The sequence below is a fragment of the Pelophylax lessonae genome, assembly GCF_965119305.1.
Source record: "Pelophylax lessonae genome assembly, chromosome: 9".
Classification (NCBI taxonomy): domain Eukaryota; kingdom Metazoa; phylum Chordata; class Amphibia; order Anura; family Ranidae; genus Pelophylax; species Pelophylax lessonae.
The window spans coordinates 85,411,296-85,436,283 of NC_138776.1; the positions used below are offsets into that span (position 1 = coordinate 85,411,296).

The 24,988-nt window shown below is 42.7% G+C and overlaps 1 protein-coding gene across 6 annotated transcripts in view; it reads left to right on the forward strand.

The window, feature by feature from the left end:
- IDE (insulin degrading enzyme) overlaps window positions 1-24,988 on the forward strand; it is a 168,325-nt gene that overhangs the window by 119,527 nt on the left and 23,810 nt on the right. For 5 of the 6 annotated variants that reach the window (XM_082267650.1, XM_082267652.1, XM_082267653.1 and 2 more), the window contains exons 15-17: window positions 10,553-10,697; window positions 15,057-15,167; window positions 16,662-16,782. In XM_082267650.1, the coding sequence (XP_082123776.1) occupies window positions 10,553-10,697; window positions 15,057-15,167; window positions 16,662-16,782 (377 nt within the window). Of the gene's footprint in view, window positions 1-10,552; window positions 10,698-11,051; window positions 11,197-15,056; window positions 15,168-16,661; window positions 16,783-24,988 lie in introns of all 6 variants that reach the window. The other variant, XM_082267651.1, reaches the window with a different exon arrangement.

Genomic DNA, 24,988 nt, shown 5'->3' on the forward strand with positions numbered 1-24,988 from the left:
CTTGTTGGACATTTTTCATCTTGTAGCTTTTTGCTCTGAGGATTAAATGTTGCTTTTGACACTGCTTCCTTAATTTTTTTTTTTTTTTTTTTTTTTTTTTTTTACAATATCACTGTTTATAGTTGGTGGTGTACATTTAAAAAGACCTGTCAGGTTATTTAATTGTATGTTTTTATATAGTTTTGTTTGACCCAGCCTGGATTAATTTAGCTGTACATATACCATACCTTGCTGATGCCCCTGAAACCTGGAAATCACTGAAGTAGGCACCGCTACTCTTATGATCTACACTTGCTGCTGCGTTTTGAACACAGGAGGTTAGCTGCTCTGCATGTATGCCATTCAGAGAACGCTTTACACTTTCTGAATGCATGCCAAGTGTTCTCTGACTCGATAAGGTGGAGAACGTGACATCAGCGACCTGCCTCTTTTCCACGTCCAATCAGAGAATGCTTTGCATTCATTCAGAATGCAGCAGGGCAGTTGATCTGCATGGGACCCAAAAGAAAATTAAGATCAGTGGAGTAGCGCCTTCTACTTCGCTGATTTCCTTTTTCCAGGAGCATTGGCCAGATATGGTAAATACAGTGCCTTAATTATTCAGACCCCTTGAAATTTTCCAAATGTCATGTAGTCATGTAACAACCAAAAATGTAAATGTATTTTTTTGGGATTGTATGTGATAGACCAACACAAAATAGTACATAATTGTGAAGTTGAAGGAAAATGATAAATGGTTTTCCAAATTTATTTACAAATACCTGAAAAGTGTGGCATGCATTTGTATTCAGTCCCCTTTACTCTAATACCCCTAACTAAAATCTAGTTGAACCGATTGCAGAAGTCACCTAATTTAGTAAATAGAGTCCACCTGTGTGTAATTTAATCTCAGTATAAATACAGCTGTTCTGTGAAGCCCTCAGGTTTGTTGGAGAACCTTAGTGAACAAACCGCATCATGAAGGCCAAGGAACACACCAGATGGGTCAGGGATAAAGTTGTGGAGAAGCTTAAAGCGGGGTTAGGTTATAAAAAAAAAAATATATATATATATAATATAATATATTCCAAGCTTTGAACATCTCACGCGGAGCACTGTTTCAATCCATCTTCCGAAAATGGAGTAGGGCACAACTGCAAACCTACCAAGACACGCCAGTCCACCTTAACTGACAGACCAGGCAAGGAGAGCATTATTCCGAAAGGCAACCAAGAGATCCACAGCTCAGGTGGCAGAATCTGTCCACAGGACAACTATTAATCGGGCACTCCACAAATCTGGCCTTTTATGGACTAGTGGCAAGAAGAAAGCCATATGAAGTCCAGTTTGCGAGAAGCCATGTGGGGAACACAGCAAACATGTGGAAGAAGGTGCTCTGATCAGATGAGACCAAAATTGAACTTTTTGGCCTAAAAGCAAAAACGCTATGTGTGGCGGAAAACTAACACTGCAAATCACCCTGAACACACCATCCCCACCGGGAAACGTGGTGGCAGCATCATATTGTGGGGATGCTTTTCTTCAGCATGGACAGGGAAGCTTGTCAGAGTTGATGGGAAGGTCTATGGAGCCAAATACAGGTCAATCTTAAACGGAAACCTGTTAGAGCCTGCAAAAGACTTGAGACTGAGACTGAGGTGGAGGTTCAACTTTCAGGAGGACAACGACCCTAAACATGCAGCCATAGCTAAAATGTAATGGATTAGATTAAAGCCTATTCATGTGTTAGAATGGCCCAGTCAAAATCGAGACCTATAGTATCTCACAAAAGTGAGTACACTCCTTTACATTTTTGTAAATGTTTTATTATATCTTATGTGACAACACTGAAGAAATGACTTTGCTACTATGTAAAGTAGTAAGTGTACAGCTTGTATAACAGTGTACATTTGCTGTCCCCTCAAAATAACCCAACACACAGTCATTCATGTCTAAACCGCCGGCAACAAAAGTGAGTACACCCCTAAGTAAAAATGTCCAAATTGGGCCCAAAGTGTCAATATTTTGTGTGGCCACCATTATTTTCCAGCACTGCCTTAACCCTCTTGGGCATGGAGTTCACCAGAGCTTCACAGGTTACCACTGGAGTCCTCTTCCACTCCTCCATGACGACATCACGGAGCTGGTGGGAGTTGGAGACCTTGTGCTTCTCCACCTTCCCTTTGAGGATGCCCCACAAATACTCAATAGGGTTTAGGTTTGGAGACATGCATGGCCTTTACCCTCAGCTTCTTTAGCAAGGCAGTGGTTATCTTGTAGGCCTGTTTGGGGTCGTTATCATGTTGGAATACTGCCCTGCGGCCCAATCTCCAAAGGGAGGGGGATCATGCTCTGCTTCAGTATGTCACAGTACATGTTGGCATTCATGGTTCCCTCAATGAACTGTAGTTTCCCAGTGCCGGCAGCACTCATGCAGCCCCAGACCATGACACTCCCACCACCATGCTTGACTGTAGGCAAGACACACTTGTATTTGTAATCCTCACCTGGTTGCCGCCACACATGCTTGACACCATCTGAACCAAATAAGTTTATCTTAGTCTCATCAGACCACAGGACATGGTTCCAGTAATCCATGTCCTTAGTCTACTTGTCTTCAGCAGACTGTTTGCGGGCTTCCTTCTGGGCCATGCAGACCAGCTTGATTCAGTGTGTGGCGTATGGTCTGAGCACTGACAGGCTGACCTCCCACCCCTTCAAACTCTGCAGCAATTCTGGCAGCACTCGTACGTCTATTTTCCAAAGAAAACCTCTGGATAGGACGCTGAGCCCGTGCACTCCACTTCTTTGGTCGACCATGGCGAGGCCTGTACGGAGTGGAACCTGTGCTGCTAAAGCGCTGTATGCTCTTGGCCACCGTGCTGCAGCTCAGTTTCAGGGTCTTGGCAATCTTCCTATAGCCGAGGCCATCTTTATGTAGAGCAACAATTCTTTTTTTCAGATCCTCAGAGAGTTCTTTGCCATGAGGTGCCATGTTGAACTTCCAGTGACCAGTATGAGAGAGAGAGAGAGAGATAACACCAAATTTAACACACCTGCTCCCCATTCCCCCCATGAGACCTCTTAACACTAGCAAGTCACTTGACATCGGGGAGGGGAAATGGCGAATTTGGCCCAATTTGGACTTTTTCACTTAGGGGTGTCCTCAATTTTGTTGCCAGCGGTTTAGACATTAATGGCTGTGTGTTGTTATTTTGAGGGGACAGCACATTTGCAGTGCTATACACTCACTATTTTACATTGTAGCAAAGTGTAATTTCTTCGATGTCGCATCAAAAGCTATAATAAAATATTTACCAAATTGTGAGGGGTTTACTCACTTTTGTGAGATACTGTAAATCCAGTTGAGAATCTGTGGCAAAACTTGAAAATTGCTATTCACAGACGCTTTTCATCCAATCTGACAGAGCTTAAGCCAGGGGTAGGGAACCTATGGCTCGTGAGCCAGACGTGGCTCTTTTGATGGCTGCATCTGGCTCGCAGACAAATCTTTAATAAAGGGGGGCGTGTCCGGACGTGAGCCGTGCTGGACGTGTAGTCCCAGAGCTCTAGCTCGTCTACCACTCAATCCAGTGCCATCCGCGTAGCTGTGCCCGATGCCAAGGTGATTTCTTCACCCATCGACTAACGACGCTACCCTCAGTTCGTCTCTGGGTGACCGGATTGCCGCGCTACGGACCCCTCGGCCTACTCACGGTACCGCCGACGGCCCCTGTTCTGTGCATCTGAGGGCCTTGGCAATCACCGCCCGGTAAGACCTGCCATCCGTTCCCTGTGCCCCGATAGACACGATCTCCGTCCCCTCTGACACTCGCGGGAGCTGCCTCTCACATCCACTTCTGAGGCCTTCAGCTGCCGGCCGCCATTTTCTCAGGGCCTATACTCGCCTCCATCACTCGCAGGCCTGCAGGCGCTTCACCACTCTTTCCTCATTGCCTGCCTGCTCTGCTCTCTTCCCGACCGGACTCCAGACACTTTCACACGGCTCCATCTACTCACTGTATAGCTGCGGCCCATGAATATGAATATTAAATAAAGGTTCCCGACCCCTGAAATATGGTGTATGGCTCTCACGGAATTACATTTGAAAATATGTGGTGTTCATGGCTCTCTCAGCCAAAAAGGTTCCCGACCCCTGGCTTAAGCTATTTTGCAAAGAAGAATTCACTCTGTAGATGTGCAAAGCTGGTAGAGTCAGAGTACTGAGTCGGGAGCTGAATACAAATGCACGCCACACTTTTCAGATCTTTATTTGTAAAAAAAATTTGAAAAACCATTTTATAACTTTCCTTCCACTTCACAACTATGTGCCATTTTGTGTTGGTCTATTTCATAAAATACATTTATATTTTTGGGTGTAACATGACAAAATGTGGAAAATGACAAGGGGTATGAATACATTTTCAAGGCACTGTACACAATTACATTGATCCGAGCTGGACCAATGGCACTTTGTATAAAATTTCTTTACCTGGAATTGAGGTTTAAACGGTTTGAACAAAGCACACACGTGTAAAGAAGAGACAAATTCCCTCTTGCCACCAATGCCACTAAAAATTGCTCCCCAGAAGTATGCTGGGAAGCTGACACTCCCGGAATGTCGATCTATGGCCCACAAACTATGGCCCTCTTGCTGACCTGGAGTGAGGACACAGGATGGGTGTTTAAACTTTTGGCCGTTCTTATTGCACTTCAGGAACTCACTAGGTAGTGAAGCTTCAGTCAGCAGCATCTCCTGATCCCAACAATGCAGGATAGTGGAAGTCACCCATGTCAGCATATCAAAGGGTTTCTTATAGCGTCTGATGTTTAGCAGTAATTTTTAGGCAAAACAGAGGTTTGGTAATGTCTAAAACATCTATTAACCAGTTCTGGACCGGAAGTATTTGCCCCCCCTTAATGACCAGGCCATATTTTGTTATTCGGCATTGCGTTTTTTTAACGGAAAATTGCGCAGTGGTGTGACACTGTACTGAAATAAAATTGATGACCTTTTTTTTTCCCCACAAATAGGGCTTTCTTTTGGTGGTGTTTACCTCTGCGTTTTTTTTGTGTTTTTTTTTTTCAAACAAAAAAAAGAGCGACAATTCTGAAAAAAAACATTTTTCACATTCTGCTATATAATAATCCAAAAAAAAAAATAATAATCATATTTTGGTTTGCGCAAAAGTTATCGTGTCTACGAACTGGGTGAAAGATTGGTCTTTTTTTTTTTTTACTAGTAATGGCGGCCATCTGCGATTTATAATGGGACTGCAACATTGCGGCGAATAGATCAGACCCCTAACTGAGATTTTTGACACTTTTGGGGGGATCAGTCACATTACTACAGTAATCAGTGCTAAAAATATACACTTACTGTAATTGGCAGGGAAGGGGTTAACACAGTGGTGATCAAAGGGTTAGGAGCCTAGGGTAGTGTTTTCTAACTGTATGGGGGTTGGGCTTGTGAAATGACCACAAAGACCTGGGATCCTATATTGAAGGATCACAGATACTCTGTGATCATTTCAGAGAGAATAATGGTCAGCTGTGTTTACAACAACTGACCGTTCTCTCTCAGTGGGGAGCGATCGCAGGTGCCCGGCAGCAATTACGGCCGGCGGCCCTGGTGGTTCAACATCCCCGCTGCCCTACGTTGTCTCGCGCCACCGAGCCGGCCTGTCGCAGTAAAACTGTGGCGGGCGGTTGCCAAGTGGTTAAAAAACTGTTAGAGAACTGTTAGACTTTAGATGGACCATCTAAATTATTATAATTCAGGAGTTTTATAGCATCAGCAGTTTGCGTAGTGCTTTGCAAAAATAAGGGAGACTAGATTTCCAGTGCCATTTACTGCTCATGAGAGGTTAAGGGGCAAATGGTACAAAAGCGGATAAAGGGGACGGATTAGCTAAAGGTGGAAGTAGAAGTGCAGTTTTTAGGTGTCTTAATAGTTTTGTGATGGTGTTAAAAGAGGCCTGGATAACACTTAGCACCCTGGTATAATAGAGTAAATAGACTGATCATTTGATGGAAAAGCCAGTGGAAGAAAGAGAAGGAGCAGGGTGGTTGGAAATATGAGCTGCATTTTTGAATGTTTGAGGAAGTGGTGTGACATCCATATCGATATGTCTGTTAGTAAGTTAGTGACACATGAGGAGACAGAGTTTGAACTGAGGAGTAGAAAGATAGATTTGGGTGTTGAAAGCTGTTGGAGGTAATCAACTGACCCAGATTTGATTTATAGATGGAGAACAGAAGGTAAAATAAGGTGGATCTAAAGGTTTTTTTTACCCTAATGCATTCTCTGCATTAAGGTAAAAACCCTTTTAAAAACTGCTTACCACTTGACCCCCTCTAAACACTCCGAACTCGATCCAGCGCTGCACTCTTTCTCTCGTTAAAAAAACAGCAGTGGGAACCATTGGCTCCTGCTGCTGTCAATCAAATCCTGCGGAAAGGGAGGGAATGGGGGTTGGGCCAAGCTGCGCAGTGTGCACAATGGCCACACATAGCCCAGCTTGGGAGTAAGCCCGCACGAGTGCCCCCAAAGCAAGCAACTTGCTATGGGGACACTCGGAAAAGAGTGGGAGCAGAGAACACCAGAGGGGGACCCCAGGAAAGGGGGTTTGGGGCCACTCTGTGTCCGGTTGCACAGAGTTGGGAAGTGTAACATATTTATTATTTACATTTAAAAAACAAAAAAATTAGCAGCTTAACATTTTACAATCACTTTAAAACCCAAATTCCCTAACGGTAAATAGGATCATGTGAAGGGAAAAAAAAAATGGACGTAAGCCATGTCCGCCTTTTTAAGGCTCCAGTAACCGGAAGGGATGTCATGACATCACTTCCGGGTCACTACATCGGAGACCCAATCAGAGCAGATTCCCGCTTTGTTTGGGACTTCAGCCAGCCGGTAGATGTGCCTGCTGGTTGATCGTGCCACCCAGGCGAAGCGGCGGAAGGCAGAGGGAGTGGGGGGGTGGCATCCCTTCCCTCTGCTTGTAATAACAGCCGATTGGCCACATTGGTGGTGGTTGTTACAAGAAAACCGATGGTCTGCTCTAAAAAAAACAGTACCGGGGTGATGCCTGTAACTGCAGAGATCACTCCGGTACACCCACTTGAAACAATATCGGCCATATCTGCAAGTTTGGGACCGATACTTCAAAAAAGTGAATATAGGCCCCCCAATAATCAGCCCCACCAATGATCAGTCAATCTCTACTGTAGATTCTGGACTAACTTTGGGTTTGTAGGTCTTGGTTTAGCCAGTGGGTAATATAATGCTCTTGTAGGGGACATGAGATTAGAGCCAGTAACTGTTTATTTTTGATGCCCTGGCCAAAGTGAATAGTTCCAAACTGCTGGCTTAATTATGAAGTGAAAGGTGTGGGCAGGCTTGTAATCGTATACTATATATTTCTACCTTTTTAAAACAAAATGCTCTTTGATCTGTCTTGTTCCTCTTTTCATTATAGTTTAATGTCTGCAGAGTGATAGTATTGTTGGTTTCTGGCATTTTGACTGGTTGGTTACACTTTGTGTGTTTGGTGATTGACTCAGGCTATGTAATGGTGTAATAGCTGGACTTAATTAACATGTAGTGCTGATGGTGCATTTTTTTCCTCCCCTGGACTATTTTTATGTTATTGTCTATAATCCACACAATTCAAGGTTTAATAAAGGTTGATCTATTTTTAATTAACTTTTTTGCTTCTCTGAATTGTTTCAAGTCTTATGTTCCACTGTTTCATGCTATAGTCTGCATATAGCTTTAATAACATGGATTTCATTTTTTTTCTTCTACGGTTTAGTTATTTAGCATTGCAGCTTTTGTTTGTTTTGTAATTAGGAAATGTTATGTCGTTCAAGTCCTAAACCTGCTGGCATTGTAAACTGCTAGTATGAAGAGCATAAGGTTTAGCAAGTTTTAACAAAGTATTTACTAAGTGTGCAGTAGACTTCTTGAAGGCTTTATATCACCTTTTCTGGAGGTGTTGGGAAAGTTTTCAGACTTTTGTTGCTTGAGAAAGTGGATAGGGGGGTGCTGGAGTTTTTGTATGTTTTATATTGTCATCTTTATCTTTAATAATACGGCAATGGTGTAAAAGTAGAGAGTACACTCACCGGCCACTTTGATGGGTACACCTTGCTAGTACCCAGTGGGACCCCCTTTTGCCTTCAGACCTGCTTTAAATTATTGTGGCATTGATTCAGCAAGGTGTTACAAACATTCCTCAGAGATTTTGGCCTGGATTGACATGATGGCATCACGCAGTTGCTGCAGATTTGTCCACTGCACATCCATGATGCGAATCTCCCATTCCACCACATCCCAAAGGTGCTCTATTGGATTGAAATCTGGTGACTGTGGAGACTATTGGAGTACAGGGAACTCATTGTCATGTTCAAGAAACCAGTGGTGAAATGATTTGAGCTTTGTGACATGGTGCATTATCCTGCTGGAAGGAGCCATCAGAAGATGGGTACACTGTAGTCATAAAGGGATGGACATCATCAGCAACAATACTCAGGTAGGCCTTTGAGTTTAACCACGTCCCGTCCGCGCTATAGCTGAAAGAAGGCTACAGTGTGGACCTTAATTGCTGTAAGGGCATACATTTACATCCTCCCGTGCATGGGCTGCCTGCACGATCCTTGCGGAGCACTCTGTGATTAGCAGAGTCCATGAGACTCGGCTATTCACAGATCTGAGTATCATGTCAGTGTATCAGTACCACGTGATGATCAGCTGTCACCCAATGACAGCTGATCACGTGATGTAAACAGCAGCCAGAGATCAGGTTTTTTTGGGGGGGGTTTTTTATCCGATCGCAGGCTGCTGTTTGAGGGACATCGTTCCCAAAGAGGAGCGGATGATCTGTGCCTCAGTGCCACCTATCATTGCCACATCATCAGTGCTAAGTCAGTGTCACCTACCATTGCCAATCAGTGCCAACTTTTAGTGCCCATCGGTGCCTCCTTATCAGTGCAGCCCATCGATGCTGCCTCATGAGTGCACATCAATGAAGGTGAAAAATTACCTGATGCAAAATTTTATAACAAACTATAAATACTGTTTTATTTTTATTTTTCAAGATTTTCGGCCTTTTATTGTTCAACCCAAAAAAAAAAACCCCAGTAGTGATTACCACCAAAAGAAAGCGCTTATTTGCTTGAAAAAAAAAAAAAAAATGTAATTTGGGTACAGTGTTGCATGACCGCGCAAATATTCAAATTGCAACAGCGCTGAAAGCTAAAAATTGCCCTGGGCAGGAAGGGGGGTTTTAGTGCCCAGTAGGCAAGTGGTTAAATAATGCTCAATTGGTACAAAGGGGCCCAAAGCGTGCCAAGAAAATAACCCCCACACCATTACACCACCACCACCCCGAACCGTTGATGCATGGCAGGATGGATCCATGCTTTAATGTTTACGCCAAATTTTGACCTCGCCATCTGAATGTCACAAGTGGTTATTTGCGTTACTGTTGCCTTTCTATCATCTCGAACCAGTCTGCCCATTCTTCTCTGACATCAACAAGGCATTTTTGTCCACACAACTACTCATATTTTCTTTTTCAGCCCATTCTCTGTAAGCCCTAGACATGGTTGTGTGTGAAAATTCCAGTAGATCAGCAGTTTGACATCAACAACCATGCCACGTTCAAAGTCACCTAAATCCCCTTTCTTCTCCATTCTGAAGCTGAGTTTTAACTTCAGAAAGTCATCTTGACCACGTCTAGATGCCTAAATGCATTGAGTTGCTGCCATTTGATTGGCAAATTTGTGTTACCAAGCAATTGAACAGGTGTACCTAATAAAGTGACTGGTGAGTGTATGATTATTGATATGGCCGCTTCTGCACATGGAAGGACTTCCACAACCACCTTGGGCTGTGATGAGAACAAATTAATTTTAAATTTGAAGCGCCACACACTGCTTTGCAAACAATCTATCTTTACAATAAACTTGTATTTGGATTTGAATATTACAAAAATGTGACAAAGTTTACAATAGTTGGAACACATGTAAGGTTTTGTTGTCTATGTTTCCACTTAGAAGAGCTCTGCTAACTTTGCGTCTCATCTAAATCAAGCCTCCAGGAAATAAAGAAATCTTCCCAACAGTGACAGAGCAATTAAATGTGACCCTAAATTCTAACCATATACATTTGATGTATTTCCGAAATGTTTTGGCAGATTACAGTTAAGATTTTAAATGTGGTGATAAAGTTAAATGGCAGTTTTTATAGTCCACTCTTGTTGTAGGTTGTTCCAATTCCATTATTGCATTGTGGGTGTTCGGGAGCTCTGGCTGTATGCTTAAATTTTGAAGGGCAGTGGCAATTTAATCCTAACCCTTCCCTTTTTCCTGTCTCCATGTACCCCAAAACCCTTCCCCTTGCCCATTTCCATGTACCCCAAAAGCCCGCAAACAGAACAGCTGCTTGTGGTAGTATCCTTATGGATATAGTTCTGCAGGTTGTATTTTGCTAAATTTATTTAATGAACAGGAAATTGGACAAGAAATGAATGAAGCCAGACTTAATTTTAATGTTCTCTTTCAGCCCATTTGCTTATGTGGATCCTTTGCATTGTAACATGGCCTATTTGTACATTGAACTGCTTAAAGATTCTCTCAACGAGTATGCATATGCAGCAGAGCTAGCCGGCCTGAACTATGACCTCCAAAATACCGTCTATGGGATGTATGTAAGTACCCAAATCCAAGGCTGATACTGGACTTTCTTGATTGCCTCCTCCCTGTACAGCCTTCAGGGAAGAGCTGAACCCAATACGTTCTTTCCCATCTCTATATTTTCATAGAAGTAATATTTGTTCAGCCTCTGTCAACAAAGCCTTTACATGTGAAAATGAGAGACTGATCTACGTTCAGATAGTCTGATCCCAGAGACAACCAAAACTTTTATGCTGCATATCCATACTCTTTTTGTCAAGGTCCTCCATCCACATCATATCATTGCTTGCAGTATCAAGCTTAATTTCCGCTCATCTGTTTTTATATTTTTATTTTTCCCTGTTGTGTTTTTTTTTTCTTTCTGTTAGTCGTTACCTTTATGCTGACCCCCTCCATTGCAACATGACATACCTGTTTCTAAGGTTATTGAAGGATGATTTAAAAGAGTATACATATGCAGCGCGTCTCGCAGGTGTCACCTATGGCATTGCATCAGCTATGAATGCAATTCTTGTAAGTAAGAGTAACATGGAAGCTTAGACTTCCAGTTAAGGCATGGAAAGGCATATTTATATACAGAACAGTGTGGGTGTTTGGCTTTTACATGTACCTTTCCTGTAAGCAAAAGCATTGTGCTTCTTCTATTTATGTGCTTCTGTCTTTAGGGGCTTATATTTTTGATTATCATGTAGAGCACCTGATTCATAAAAACTGAAGGAAAGAAATGTGATTTGTCCTAAAATGGCCAATCAGGTTTCTCCTTTTGCCCCAGGTTTTTTTTTTTTTTTTATTTGGCTCCCCAGCGTGGCCAGAACTATTGTTGGCCTGACTAGCTAAACATCTGATTGGTTGATAAAAGCTCATTTAGTAAGCCCCTTTGGTCTTGTGTGTTGCTTCTGCTCTTCACTAAATTCTGTGCTGCTTGCTTTACTAATTCACTGAGACTACAGTTAGTTGTTAGATGCTTACCGTGTGATCTGTATGCTTTCTGACTATGATCTTGTTGTCTGTGATCGACTTTTGCCTGACTACACTTCCGTGCATGAGGGTGTTATACATAGGAAGGGATACCAAGGAGAATCATAAGAGACACGTGTTTGGAGCTGCTCTACTTTTACCAGATAAAGACTGGAAATGAGGGGTCCTTAAGTGAACTTGTGGAAAAGCTATGGATGTTCCTGTATTTTCATACTCTTAGCAAGTGCCAAGCAAGCTTTAAAACAGGACCTCACTGACCTTTATAGCTGCAGACACTTAAAATTCAGAAATGAAGCACTGAGGTCATTCAGGTTATTCTCTGAGCAGCTGAGAGATCCTGCTATTTGTTTCTATTAAAGGTTAGAAGGCAGGGACTTGGGAGCAAAGCTGAGCTGGCTTAAAAAGTGACTTTAGTGCTTCTGCTGTGAACTTTGCTCCACAGTGCTTGCAACTACAAAGGTTAGCATGAGCTTATTTAAATAGTTTTATGGCTTGTAAATATGTAAAAAAAAAAAAAAATCTGAATGTCTATAGCAGTAATGGCGAACCTTGGCACCCCTGATGTTTTGGCACTACATTTCCCATGATGCTTTTGCACTCTACAGTGTAGTTGAGCATCATGGGAAATGTAGTTCCAAAACATTTGGGGTGCCAAGGTTCACCATCACTGGTCTAGCCTGGCCACAGGTTCACTTTAAACCCCTATTTTCATCATCCAATATGTAAGTACACATATTTCACCTGGTAACATCAGGGACGCATGTTTCCACCATGTTGGGAGATTCTTATGGTTTCTGTATATTAAAGCACTGTTAATTGGTGCAATGCATGTTGCTCTTTGGGAGAGTTTCTCAATGCCACTACCAGGTGGATGTCAATGTGGGATGAATAAACACTGGAGGGGCTGATTGTTTTGATGCCCTCATGTATGGTTACTAATGAGGACCGGTTAACATCTATGTAAATTACCTGATCAAGAATAAGGGTGTTCAGGAAAGATTATTATTTGCTAGTTGCATGGACCTTATGCTGCTAAATACTGCAAGTTCTTAGCTAACACCAAAACGAGAGGTGTTCTTGAAACTTTAGATTTTCCATAATTTTTTACTGACGCATCCCTGCTTGTTTAATAAGAATAATGGTGTGCAGTAAATCATAGAAACCAAAAGGGGTTTACCTTGCCTTTCAGTATAAAGTGGGCAAAATGACTGCTGTGGATTACTGCGATCATTAATGGCTTTATTAAAGAGCTATATTCTTTACTGGTGTGCAGGTTTCTTCCTGGAACTAGCCTTTGGTATATGTATGTTCTGTGAGCCGAAACGTATGAAATATGACAGCAAGGTACTTTGTCTAAACTCAATTTAATAGACTTAAGGATTGGTGTACTTGGGCTCCTGAGATGCATTTGCCTTACATTTGTTGTGCATTCGTTTATGAATGTGGAGGCATAAAAGCATTTTTTCTCAAGCTAACTTGAGTTTATCTCAAAGACCCATGTACACCATCCCTAAAGCCTCAGTAATTGCTTAATGTATGTTTTGCGAATGCATTCTTGGTGATGGGTGATGTATGCAGTGGGTATACTACTTTGAATTTCTTGACTGTTTTTAGAGTTCTAAAAATAAAAGTTTTGATAAGGGTATGTGAATTTCTTTTATATCAACCCTCTTGTAATTCCCTTTACAGAAGCTCTGACTGGTAGAGGGGAGGGCCAGCTTTAGGAGCCAATTGGGGCTGTTAATAAAATTAGTGACAGGACGGAAGAGCAGAAGGATAATATTATGGCACTTTTCCACTGCAAGTACCGGCTCGGCTCTACTCGGCCCTGCTTGGCCCGGTTTGCTTTCCACTGCTGGTACCGCATGGTACAGTGTTGGAACGGTTCGGTACGGTATGGTTTGCTTTTCCACTAAAGTAGTACTAAAGTTAAGTGGGTGGGATAACGGGGTGGGTGGGATTCTCTGACCAATCAGTGGCTAGTAGTGACTGCATGCAAAGGATTGTGGGATATGGTACCGGGTATGGTACCTGTTGGAACCACAATCGAGTAGGTACTGTTTTTGAGAGCCGTACCGTTCGGTTCCATGCAGTGGAAAAGCACCGCCGTACCGTACTGAACCATTCCTACACTATACCATGCGGTACCAGCAGTGGAAAAGCACAAAAGCGAGCCGAACCGTTCGGTTCCATGCAGTGGAAAAGCGACATTAATCTACTGCTGCTTCTTCTATGTCTTGCTTTGACAGCTAGGTTGCTGCTGCTTCATGTGTTGATGAACTGGCTGCATAACCTGGCTGGTGTGTGAAAAATTGCACATTCTTTAACAGGGTGAAACGTTCCCATATATGTCTTTTGTTGTGTATTTGACATCTTGCCTAGAGGTCAGGCTGAAGTTTATTAAGCACACAGCTTTCCAGACTTTCCATGGCTTAAAATATATGTGACCCTCACCTTGTAAAATAATTCAGTTTAAAATAGAAATGCAAGGCAATACAGAAGTAACAGCAGTACACAGATCCTCACAGTGAATGGCTGTGCAGGGAAGCATGTCAGCACGAGTCTGACCATTGCAGGACAGGCAGGCTGTTATCCCAGCACAGCCAGTAAACTGACAACTCTGGGAAGGATAGGTTCTCATGCCTAGTGTGGTCGTGAAATAGGAAAGCAGGGGACTGGCAAAAACACCAGGTATTTCATACAAAGGAAGCAATACTAAGAGAACAGGATACTATTTAACACAAGTACATAGTACAACAGGCACATATCAGGAATATGAATGTTGAGGTAACATACTTTTTAAAGCCCTGCCCTTTGGCAGTCTTTTACAACGAAAGCCGCATTATACATGGGAATGGTGGGTGGTAGGGGCCTTAATTCCAAGGGCAAGTTTTATCCCTGAAGTTAAAGAAATCTGGCCCTCAACAGTAAAGTGAAGTCAGGATCAGAGGGGTGCAGAAAAGGGTATTTTCTTGCATTAAAGGAAACAAGTCTGACACAGGAGCAGGCGGGCAGGAAGAGGAGCACAGAGAGCTGCGGATGAGGGAGGCACGTAAACTGACCACAGTGTCAGGGCTCAGAAGCCATGATATACCATGGTTAAGGGAACAGGATCTTTTTTTTTTTTTTTTTTGTGGGGGGGGGGGGGGGTGTAACAAACGCTTTATTTTCTTGGATCTATCACATTTTTAAAAAATGGCTGCCTCCTACGCATAGAACCTAAATTGTATGTTTGTGTATGACACAAAAGGTTGAATGTGTTTTCTCTCTTCAGACTGATAAACTGCTCATAGTTGTAGTTATGTCAGGTGGGATACACATGTTAGAAATGTACAGATTAGACACTGGAGACAAGTTTAATGGTGATATACTGACATAAATGGCTTACTTTCCAGCTCTCTGTAAAAGGTTATAATGACAAACAGCACATCTTGCTAAAGAAGATCATTGAAAAAATGGCCACTTTTGAAATAGATGAAAGGCGGTTTGAGATTATAAAGGAAGCGGTAAGTTATTTCAATGCTTCGTCATTGTCTAAAATGTTATGAATATCAAGGTCCAAGTTTTATTTGTATTTATTTGTATATTTTTTGTTTATAGTGGGGTATAGTTATTGTTCCTTTAGGCTCCATTCACACCTGGGCGTTTTCAGCTCCAAAAACGCTCAAAAGAAACGTTTCCAAAACGCCCAACAAGTAAAACCCCATTCATTTAAATGGCCCCTGTTCACATCTGAGCGTTTTAACGCCTGAAGCAAAACGCCCAACGCTCAAAGTACATGAGCTTCTTTTTGGGCAGATTACAGGCGTTTTCCATTGGTCTCTATTCAATCTAAAAACGCCTGAAACAAAAACGCCCAGGTGTGAATGGAGCCTTAATGTAGAAGGCCCCTGTCTGGGGCCTTCTCTTCAAGCAAGCAGTCTTTCAGCTGACTTGACCTGCTCACGCCAAACAACTCTCCTATATTGAAGATAATGGTGCTGAAAAATCTTCATTGTCCTGCATGCTTATGGGTGGGTCGCATACCTGGTCCTGATGTGCTTTGCAGTTCCTTCCACTGCCTTCTGTGTCCTGCAGTGAAATAAGGTTCAGCACATGAAACCAGACAGTATAGCATGGGTGGGTCCTCAGTATCCAACAAACTCAGAAGTGTCAGATATAGAAACTCTTTCTGCAAAATTATCTCCAGCACCTGAGGCGTAAGGTGGTGCAGGCAGCAGGACAGACTATTTCTTGCTTTGCAGGTAATATCACTGTTAAATGGTTTAAAAAGTTTAAAACAACATTTGGCTCCCCTTTTGGAGCTGGAAGAAATTTAAATTATGGAAAAGTTTAGTGACTTATTTTAGAAGGGCTAAAAAAAAACAGATGTGCTTCACACCAAACTTTTCCACAGACCATCCTAGTAGAACTGGCATGGTGGTTTGCAGACACACTGGACTAGAGTTCATCTTAATATGACACTTCCAAGATCTGTTGGAATTAGATTTAAAGCGGAGCTCCAGCCAAAAGAAGAAGCTCCGCTCGTTTGCATCCTCCACTGCCACATTTGGCACTTTTTTGGGGGGAGCGGGTACCTGGTTTTGAAAGGTACCCGCTTCCAGGTCAGATCCCTGTGGCGATCTACAAGGAAGTTTGCCCATTCACAAAGCGCAGAGCGATCAGAGCATGCACAGTAGGAAACCGTCTGTGAATACGGAAGACTTCGCTGCCAGTTTCCCTTACCTAAGATGCCCAGCCCCTGCACCCGAACCCGATTGAAGAATCAGCTCAGATAAGGACATTGCTGGATCCACAGGCAGGTAAGTATACTAAAAGTCAGGAACTACAGTATTTGTAACTGCTGACTTTTATTTTTTGTGGGGGAGAGCCTGGCGCTCCCCTTTAATTATAGTGCAGTGTTAACTCATCCTATCACCCTAATTAATAACAATATATGAATAAAGATTTTGTGGAAATCTGAGTTTTGATGTTATATGGGGTTGGGTCTTGTTTTGCAGTACATGCGTTCTTTAAACAATTTCCGGGCAGAGCAGCCTCATCAGCATGCCATGTATTACCTGAGAGTACTGATGACTGAAGTGGCCTGGACCAAAGATGAGCTAAGAGACGCTTTAGAGGGTAAGATCTGTAGACCCAATTCTGAAATCTCCATTTTTTTTATTTTTATTTATAGTAGTTGTGAAGGATAAATACAGGCTTATGTGTCTGAGTACAGTAATCCATAGCACTGAATTATGTTCTAAAAGGAAATGGGTTTCCTTCTCCGGAGTCGTCTTTAGGTTTGAATACAAGAGGGCAGGAATGTGCTGACATCACTGACCCAAAATGACCATGTCACCACCACCCGCCTCTTTGCCTGTAAGTGAATAGGCCCGGTGACATCATTGGCTGTTTTTGACTTAGCGGTGCCTGCACCTTTCGGCGTCCTTAACCATTGACAGCTGGAAGCTAATGTATATAGCTGTAGCAATACCTCTATTTTACATGATCAGGTTCCATTTGTTTGGGCCAAACCTTATGCTCATTCCTACTCCTTGTATGTCATTTTTCACAGGTACTTCAATTTGTACATTCTCTGTGAGTCTCTTATTTTAATCATACCATACAGGACACAGGCCGATTATTAATTCAGATTGTGTCCTGTACTGTACTCCAAGATATGCAGTTTACAGACAAGTCAAAATTCCTTTTTCTATATGTATGTCTTTTCTTCCAAGCAGCCCCTTTCACTTACAAATTATAAAAAACTAGATTTGTTTGTTTCAAGTCTGGATCTAGTATGTAATAAACTTTTAAACCCAGATTGTATTTAAATAGACTGTGCGGCTGCAGCATATCCACTCATTTGCTCAAATTTTGAATTTTATCTCCTACACCAAGTTTATTATCAAACTAAGCTGATATGCTCTTCTTTAAATGGCCAAATTTGAGCCTGAAAAGATTGTTGGCCACATGTTTCCTGATTCCAAGTACCACTTTTCTCTTTGCCCTTTGCTCCCTTTGCAAACATTTTGACATCCATCCGCACAGTAGCAGGGTTTCCCAACAGCATTAGCTGTTTATTGCATTTGTGGACAGGAATGTCACATTAACAGTAGATCCAGCATGGTGGATTTAGTTTGGATGGCATGGGAAAGATTTAGAACTATACTATATTTTTATTGCAGAGTGCATCTATCGAAGACCTTCCCCCCCTCACCTCTGTCATGCTAAAAGTGTTGTATTTGGGAGAGGAAGTTGGGGGAAATTTCAGACAAGGTCAGGACTGCAAAGACAGGACAGCAAATGTTACCTGCATCCCATCTCCAGTGGAGATGATGGGTAAATTTCTCCAGTGTGGTCACAGACCACATAAAAAAAAACCTGAACAAGGGTCTGACTTAAACCAAAATAGTTTTGTTTTGAGGTACTCCGTTTTTGCAGTCAGACTTTGGGTGCACCCACTAATTGGTATCATAGCTTTACTGTACCTCATAGCTTATATCTGCTTTATAAAGGCTTTAGTCTCATTTAGTCATTGTTTGGCTAGGCTACCAGTAGGAAGGACATTCACGATGTAGTCTTGGTGATAGATGGCACTCTGTTTTTTATGATTTATATGGGACTTGCATGTGCTCGGTTGCCCTTTTACATGCAGATAAACTGAGTTAAGTCCTTTTTTCCCCCTAAAACATTTTGTGTGTCTGCATTTCTTCAGCTATTTTTGTGCCGTGGGTGTTGGTAACCGCTGTTCTAAAAGAGCATTTTCCTGTTCTATAATACTTCATTTGCCATCCCAGCAGCCCCATAAATCATATTCTGTGCACTGCAGAGAGCCTAGCTTTATCTCTGAACAGCACCTGAACAAGCGCAGCTATTAGCTGTGGAGCGTGAAGACATGTGTTGGAAGATTGCAAAGCACTAGCATGGAAACTGGGTCACACAGCCAGTGGATTAGAAGCATACACTATGCTCATGTCATTTAATGCAGAATAAAAACATTCTGCTCAACTGTTTATCACTGATATATGTTCTAGTACTGGAACCATATTTCAGGGCTACTTCTCCATCTTTACTTCTGATGTCCAATTCTCTGATGTTTCTTTATAGTAAAAATGTAGATGTATTTTCTTTCTCATCTCTTCAAGGACACAGGAATTCAAATACAATCGGGTTATACTGCTAGCTACAGGAGGTTGGGACACTTGAAAATATTTGAAACCAAGTCCACATATAACCCTTTCTTTACCCTGCATGTCTGTTTTTTTGCTAGTTTTGCAGGAGGTTGGACACCTTTTCTTCAGCTGTGATGGAAAACCCATTTTTTGCTAGCCACCTCACTTTGTGATATTTTGTCCTTGGTGATTTCACACAATATTCCTTGCTGCTCTGCTGCTTGGCCTGATCTCTATATAGCAGCAATGCAGATCTGTGTTTCTGCAGCACTAGATTAGGAGGCCAGACACTGCTGGACTGGAGGTGTGGGGTTAGCTTGGAATATGATCCTTGGGCACTGGGTGCTGAATGAACACTCCAGTCTTTCCCATCCTTCAGCCTGAAGTAAACTTTATCCCACTGCTGCTGCTGAATTTTTATGTGGATCTCTATTCTGTTTACACTACAATGACTTGGTGACATTTGGCCTCTTGAAACCCTTATCAGCACTAGCTGCCCAGGTTTGTGAATTCCTGAAGATGTACTTTTACATCTGGCCTTACTTACGTTACCTCTGTGCAGACACAACAGTTCTTCACTGAGACACACTGAAGACCTGCTGTCATGGGTGACCCCAGCCTGAACTCCACTATTGGTTCTGGGGGAGTTTAGCCAGTATGCCTAGAAGGGAACTGATGTCCATAATCCAGAACCTTTATTTTTGTGCTCAGATACTAGGGAACTCTGCCTGCAGAGGTTCTAATCATCCTCTGGCGCTATCTCCTCCTTAGTCTGTTTCAGATCCTCCAGAGCTGGTAAATCAGACCAGGACTGTGCCTCATTACTATCTCTGGAGAAGACCGTTTTAAGGCACAGCAGTCTTCTGCATTTGACTCTGATTTACAGTAGGTTGTTTTAAAAATTGATACTATTCTAGGCATTAAGTCTTTTAGAGCTTCTTTTGCTACCCCTGTTATTTAAGCAATTTCTCTGAGGACTTTAAACATCTTTTGAAGGTCCCTGGGCTGCGGCTGAATGTGAGAACTTTTTTCTCTTAGGGTAAATCTCTAAATTGTTGGTCCGTTCCTATCATAAATGCCAGTAATCCACATTAACAGGCATGCCAATAAATGTGTTGAAGGTGTGCATCTTTTCGGATCTCACTGATGGACAGTTCCATTCCATTCTTGGATCCCAGTGGTTAGGATGCTAATAAAGCATCCAAGGAGCATCTGACTTGGTAATAATATAATGTCAAGGGACATTCTCTTTGGCTCTGCTTCTTACATCATTGTTAGCAATGTCACAGGGGAACAGAGTGTACTCCTTCCGCAGCACAGGTGGTCTGTGGATGGTTCAACGTACTCTCACCTTTCCCTTCATCTCCATCAGTGGTGAGTACAAATGGGCATTCAGAGCTTAACTTCCTCGAAGGCCATAAAGCTTGAAAACGGAGGTCAGTTAATAACCGTCTGCCCGAAGATTCACCCCCACTCCGAAAATTGGGTAGAATGTATGTACAGCCAAATGGATCCTTGGGTAGTTTGCTTCCTCAGCAATTGGGTGCTCAGGTCACCCTCTGTAGCTGAAAGGCTAAACCCTTGTGTCTGGCTTCTTTCTGCTGCCCCTCACCATTTTTCTTGTGTTCTTGTACTCAGCACTGTATCTTCCCAGGTCTTTCTGGGTTCCCCATACCCTGCAACCCCCTGTTCTTTGATTCCACATGTGGCACCCCACCTGGAATTGCGTTTTTTTTTTTTCTGGAAAGTTAATTATCCTCAGATATTGTATAACCCCTCATGGTACGAGGTATCCCTATATTTTACCACTTTTCCGAGGGCCCCCCTGACTTCACAAGGTCAGCAAGGACCAATTCCTACGGTCTCCTTCCCTAGTAAGGACCTGACCCATTGGTGTCCTACGGACGCACCTGTTATTTTTCTTTGTACTAGACCTTATGTATACCCTAGTGCCCCTTCCTAACATTTCTATTGTGGAATGTTCAAACCACCTTCCCTAAAGGGGGTCAGCTTTCTGGAGTCTTGCAACCTGAACCCTTCTGTAGGGCCCTACATGTGCCAGTTTTGAAGTCCATTCCCAGTCTTTTTTCATTCTTACCTACTATGTAACTGTGTAGAGAATACGCTTCCAACGTGGTCTCCCCTTGACTTGTTGCTTTTCAGTTCTTTTCAGCCTCCCACTTTGTGTCCGGGAGCCTATATTTAGGGTGAGAATTTCAGATGATCTTTGAACCAAGAAATCCATGATGCAACCCATCAGTGTTTTCGGCTTGCATGGGGGTGGTCTCTCTCTCCTGCCCTGGGGATACTCCACAGCCGTTGTGTACCCATTTCTGAGGCTTTAGTTTGGTCTCCCCAGAACAGACAACTCTTGTTTAATCAAGGGACCCTTTCGTAAGTCGGTGTTCTGACTTAGTCACTGTTGGACATCAGTTAAATGTTGTAGGACTTTGACCTCCTGGAAGGTTTGGAAGCTTTCCTTTTGACAGGTCAAGCGACCTGATTCCTACACTAAATTACCCTGAGTGCACTACTGTTGACAACACTGCAGTCTTTTTAGAGACAAAGCTTTGCCTTCTAGATTTCTTCAGCTGGGGATCTCCACACTAAGAGAATGAGGATTTTGCACTTGGGTGATCCTCCTATCCTACATGGCAAGTGTATGCATCGCTAGATGGCCCTTTGCTACTGTGTATTGTTGACAGCACACTGTGATCCTGCTGTAAGGTAACGCCTGTGGGAGATAGTACCTTGAGTTTTTCTACCAGTTTCAAGGATCATTTAGCTAATCTGTTGATTATGCTGTGAGGATTTTCACATCCCATTGATGTCTCAGTGCAAGATTGGTTGCCTGACTAGACAACCTCTTTTTCTCATCATAAAGCCTCCTTTACCTGAAAACTAATAACAGACCTGGTCTTTTCTTATAGGTTTTTTTTTTTTTTTTAGTTTCCAAGGTATACGGCATTTGTCATCCTGTCCCAGTATTCAGTTATATGGTGTTTTTTTTTTTTTTTTTTTTCTTTTGGACCACATCTTTTTGAAGGTCTTTCTCCCATTCGGGAAAATGTGTGGTCTCCCTGTTTTGGTGAATTGTGGGTTGATTCTCTCTCTCTGTCAGCTTCTAACAGACTTGGGCTCTTTGTTCTTCATGTAGCATCCTTTCTCCTTGGAATTTATTTTTGTCCTTGTCTGAAACACCAGGTTGACCCTCTGTGGCTTCGCTTTGGCTGGAGCGTCTCCCCTGTCTCTGTAGGGCTTCACCTCACCTGGTTCAGATTTGAGCATTATCCTTCCAACACTCCTATAGATTCCTAATGTTCCCAAAATTTTCATGGGCCTGTCTGTGGCTTAAGCCAGCCTTGAAAAAAGAAAAAAATGTTTTTACTGTGTTTTTTTCTTGGCGTTCATTTATAGACAGGAGTTCTGCCCCCTTTATTTTTTGCTGGTCCTTAGTACTTTTCTCACAAATGAGATTAAAGTGATATTAAAGTCCGTCTGTTGTTTTTAAAAGAAAAAAAAAAGGCATACGCACCTGATCTGTGTAATGGTTTTGCACAGAGCAGCCCAGATCCTCCACTTCTTGGGTCCCATGCCAGCGCTCTTGGCCTGTGCCTCCTGCCAAGTGCTTCCGCAGCTTACTATAGGGGCACCTGAGCTGAGCCCCTGCTGTGTGTGTCCATTCAGACACAGAGCCGCAGTTTGGCAACCCCCTCTCCTCCTCCTCCGGTTCCCATGCTGAAACCTCAGATAACATAAATGGTAGATTTCACTTGAAAAGCTAATATTGTAGGGAATAACTAATTCTTCTGTGATGTGAGAATGGTATGAAAACCCAGCTTGTAGAAACTTTGGGCTAGATTAAAGCGGTTGTAAACCCTAATAAAAAAAAATAAAACCTGCAAGACAAAGGCATAATGGGCTAGTATGCATCGCATACTAGCCCATTATGTGTCTTACCTTAGAACGAAGCCCCGACACGGACCCCCGGACATCGCTGCGGGCGCTGCCATGATCCCTCGCCGTCTCTTCCGGGTTCGGCGGCTCCGGCGCGGTGATTGGCCAGAAGAGACGGCTCCGGCGCGATGATTGGCCGGAGCGGCGATGACGTCACTCCCGCGCATGCGCGCGGGAGTGATTTTTCCGGCAAGCTCCCGGCAAATTAATTGAAGGTCCCCCCGGACCTTCAGAGCGCATGCGCCGCTCGCGCGAGCGGCTGCATGCACTGTAAATATCTCCTAAACCATGCTGGTTTAGGAGATATTATTTGTACCTACAGGTAAGCCTTATTATAGGCTTACCTGTAGGTAAAAGTGTCAAAAAGCGGGATACTACCACTTTAATTAGACTTTCTGAAGAAGAGTTGTCTATCTGTTGCTTATAGTAACCAGAATTCTTCATCCTGGACCATAGCCCACTGTCAGCTGACGTGGCAGAGCTGCTGCAGGCACTGGAAGGATTCCAACCATATTGTCAGGATTCACCTAGCTGTCTGATTGACAGATGGCACGGCTGAGAGCCAAAGCCATTTGTGCCCTCCCCAGTCAAACACCCAAGTAAGTGCTGGAGGGGGGAGAGTGGCGATTGACAGTCAGTGCTCTCCACTACAAGAAGACCAAGAACTTAATGCTCAGTTCTCAGTCTTAGAGCTGACCGGGGACTGCTGCAGCATCATAGGAGTATGAAGGTTAATGTTTTTAAACCCCAAACTCCTCCTTTAAAGTATGCCCAGGATAAATGGTGGATTCCAATGTTGTGGGGTTCGGTTTTTTTTTTTTTTTTTTTTAAATGTATTTTTTTTTTTTTTTTTGTTCTACACAGAGTAAACTTACTTTTAGTCCAGAGCAAGCTCATAACCACAACTCCTATGATAAATAAGTTTTAGCCGGCCATACATGGATCAAAATTCAGCCAGTTCAGCAGGCACCAATCAAATTTCGATCTTTGAATGGGTTAGCTGGGTGTACATAACCAGCCTGTCAGATTTATTTTTTTCCCCAAATGGTTTCACCTGCTAATGGCTGGCAAAACCAAAACTCATTGTATTTTGCCTGCAGGGAAGGCTCCCCCTTGACAGAAAACAATAGCTCAGCGGGAGTGATATCCCCCCATCCACATCGAATCAAAACAAAAAACATGGAGTGTTGGACTTTTTAGGGGTGCTAAGACAAAACTACTCAAGTGTTATATTTAAAAACAATATAAACTTTTATTCATCAAAAACGAAAATAAAAACATTATAAAACAGGCATATGCTTGATAGAAAGATACGTCATTCATTGTGCTTTTTGCTGCGGTTTACAACTGGTTTCACCAAACTGGCTTCTTCAGGAAACGCATACAAGTTTTTAACTTTATACTACTAAACAAACAAAAATACACTAAGTATCAAGCAGAAATTTAAATGTTACATAGATAGCAAGCAAATTCAAAAGATTGCACTTGATCAATCATGTGAGGGTTAATCCAAATATCGCCATACCTATATTGGCATGGAGCTCTGTAAGTTATGAAGATAAATCTGTCAAACGTGCATCCTGCAAACCCGGACTAGGTGGCCCGCACATCAGCCCTCCTGCAGAGGGGACACAAAGGTGTCAATTAAGGTAAGCTTAGCCTGTATTAACAGCAGTAACACGTTAATATGGGACTCACACTTATTGTTTTCTATGTATCATTTGTAATCATGCTCTACAAAAAAAGGTAATTGTATTCTAATATATTCTCACTTACTGGGTAAAACACTTCCCATAATAAATGATCTACAGGGAACACTGCTTCTGCTTCACAAACACCATCTTGTATTGATATAGTGAACGTTTAATATATATCAGTCAATGTAGATAGGCTTTACCTGAGCCCAGAATGGACACCGGCCTACATGGATAAAAGAGTCCCAAACAAAATTTGTTATTGGGCTAGTTGACCTATAGTCTAATCTACTCTCACATCAATATAACAACCTTTTCTTTGGACACATACCTCGATACTGCTCCAGCAGGCCGACGTAATGTCTGTCGCTTCCTTTTATACCCCCACCCCGCACGGAAAGCGAATAGATAAGGGCCCCACGCATGCGCAGTGGCAGGGTCCCGCAGCCCTACTTCAGCAGTCCAGCTTAATAGCTCCCCTACCTGGGCACGGTAAAGATGGAACACCATGCCTACCCG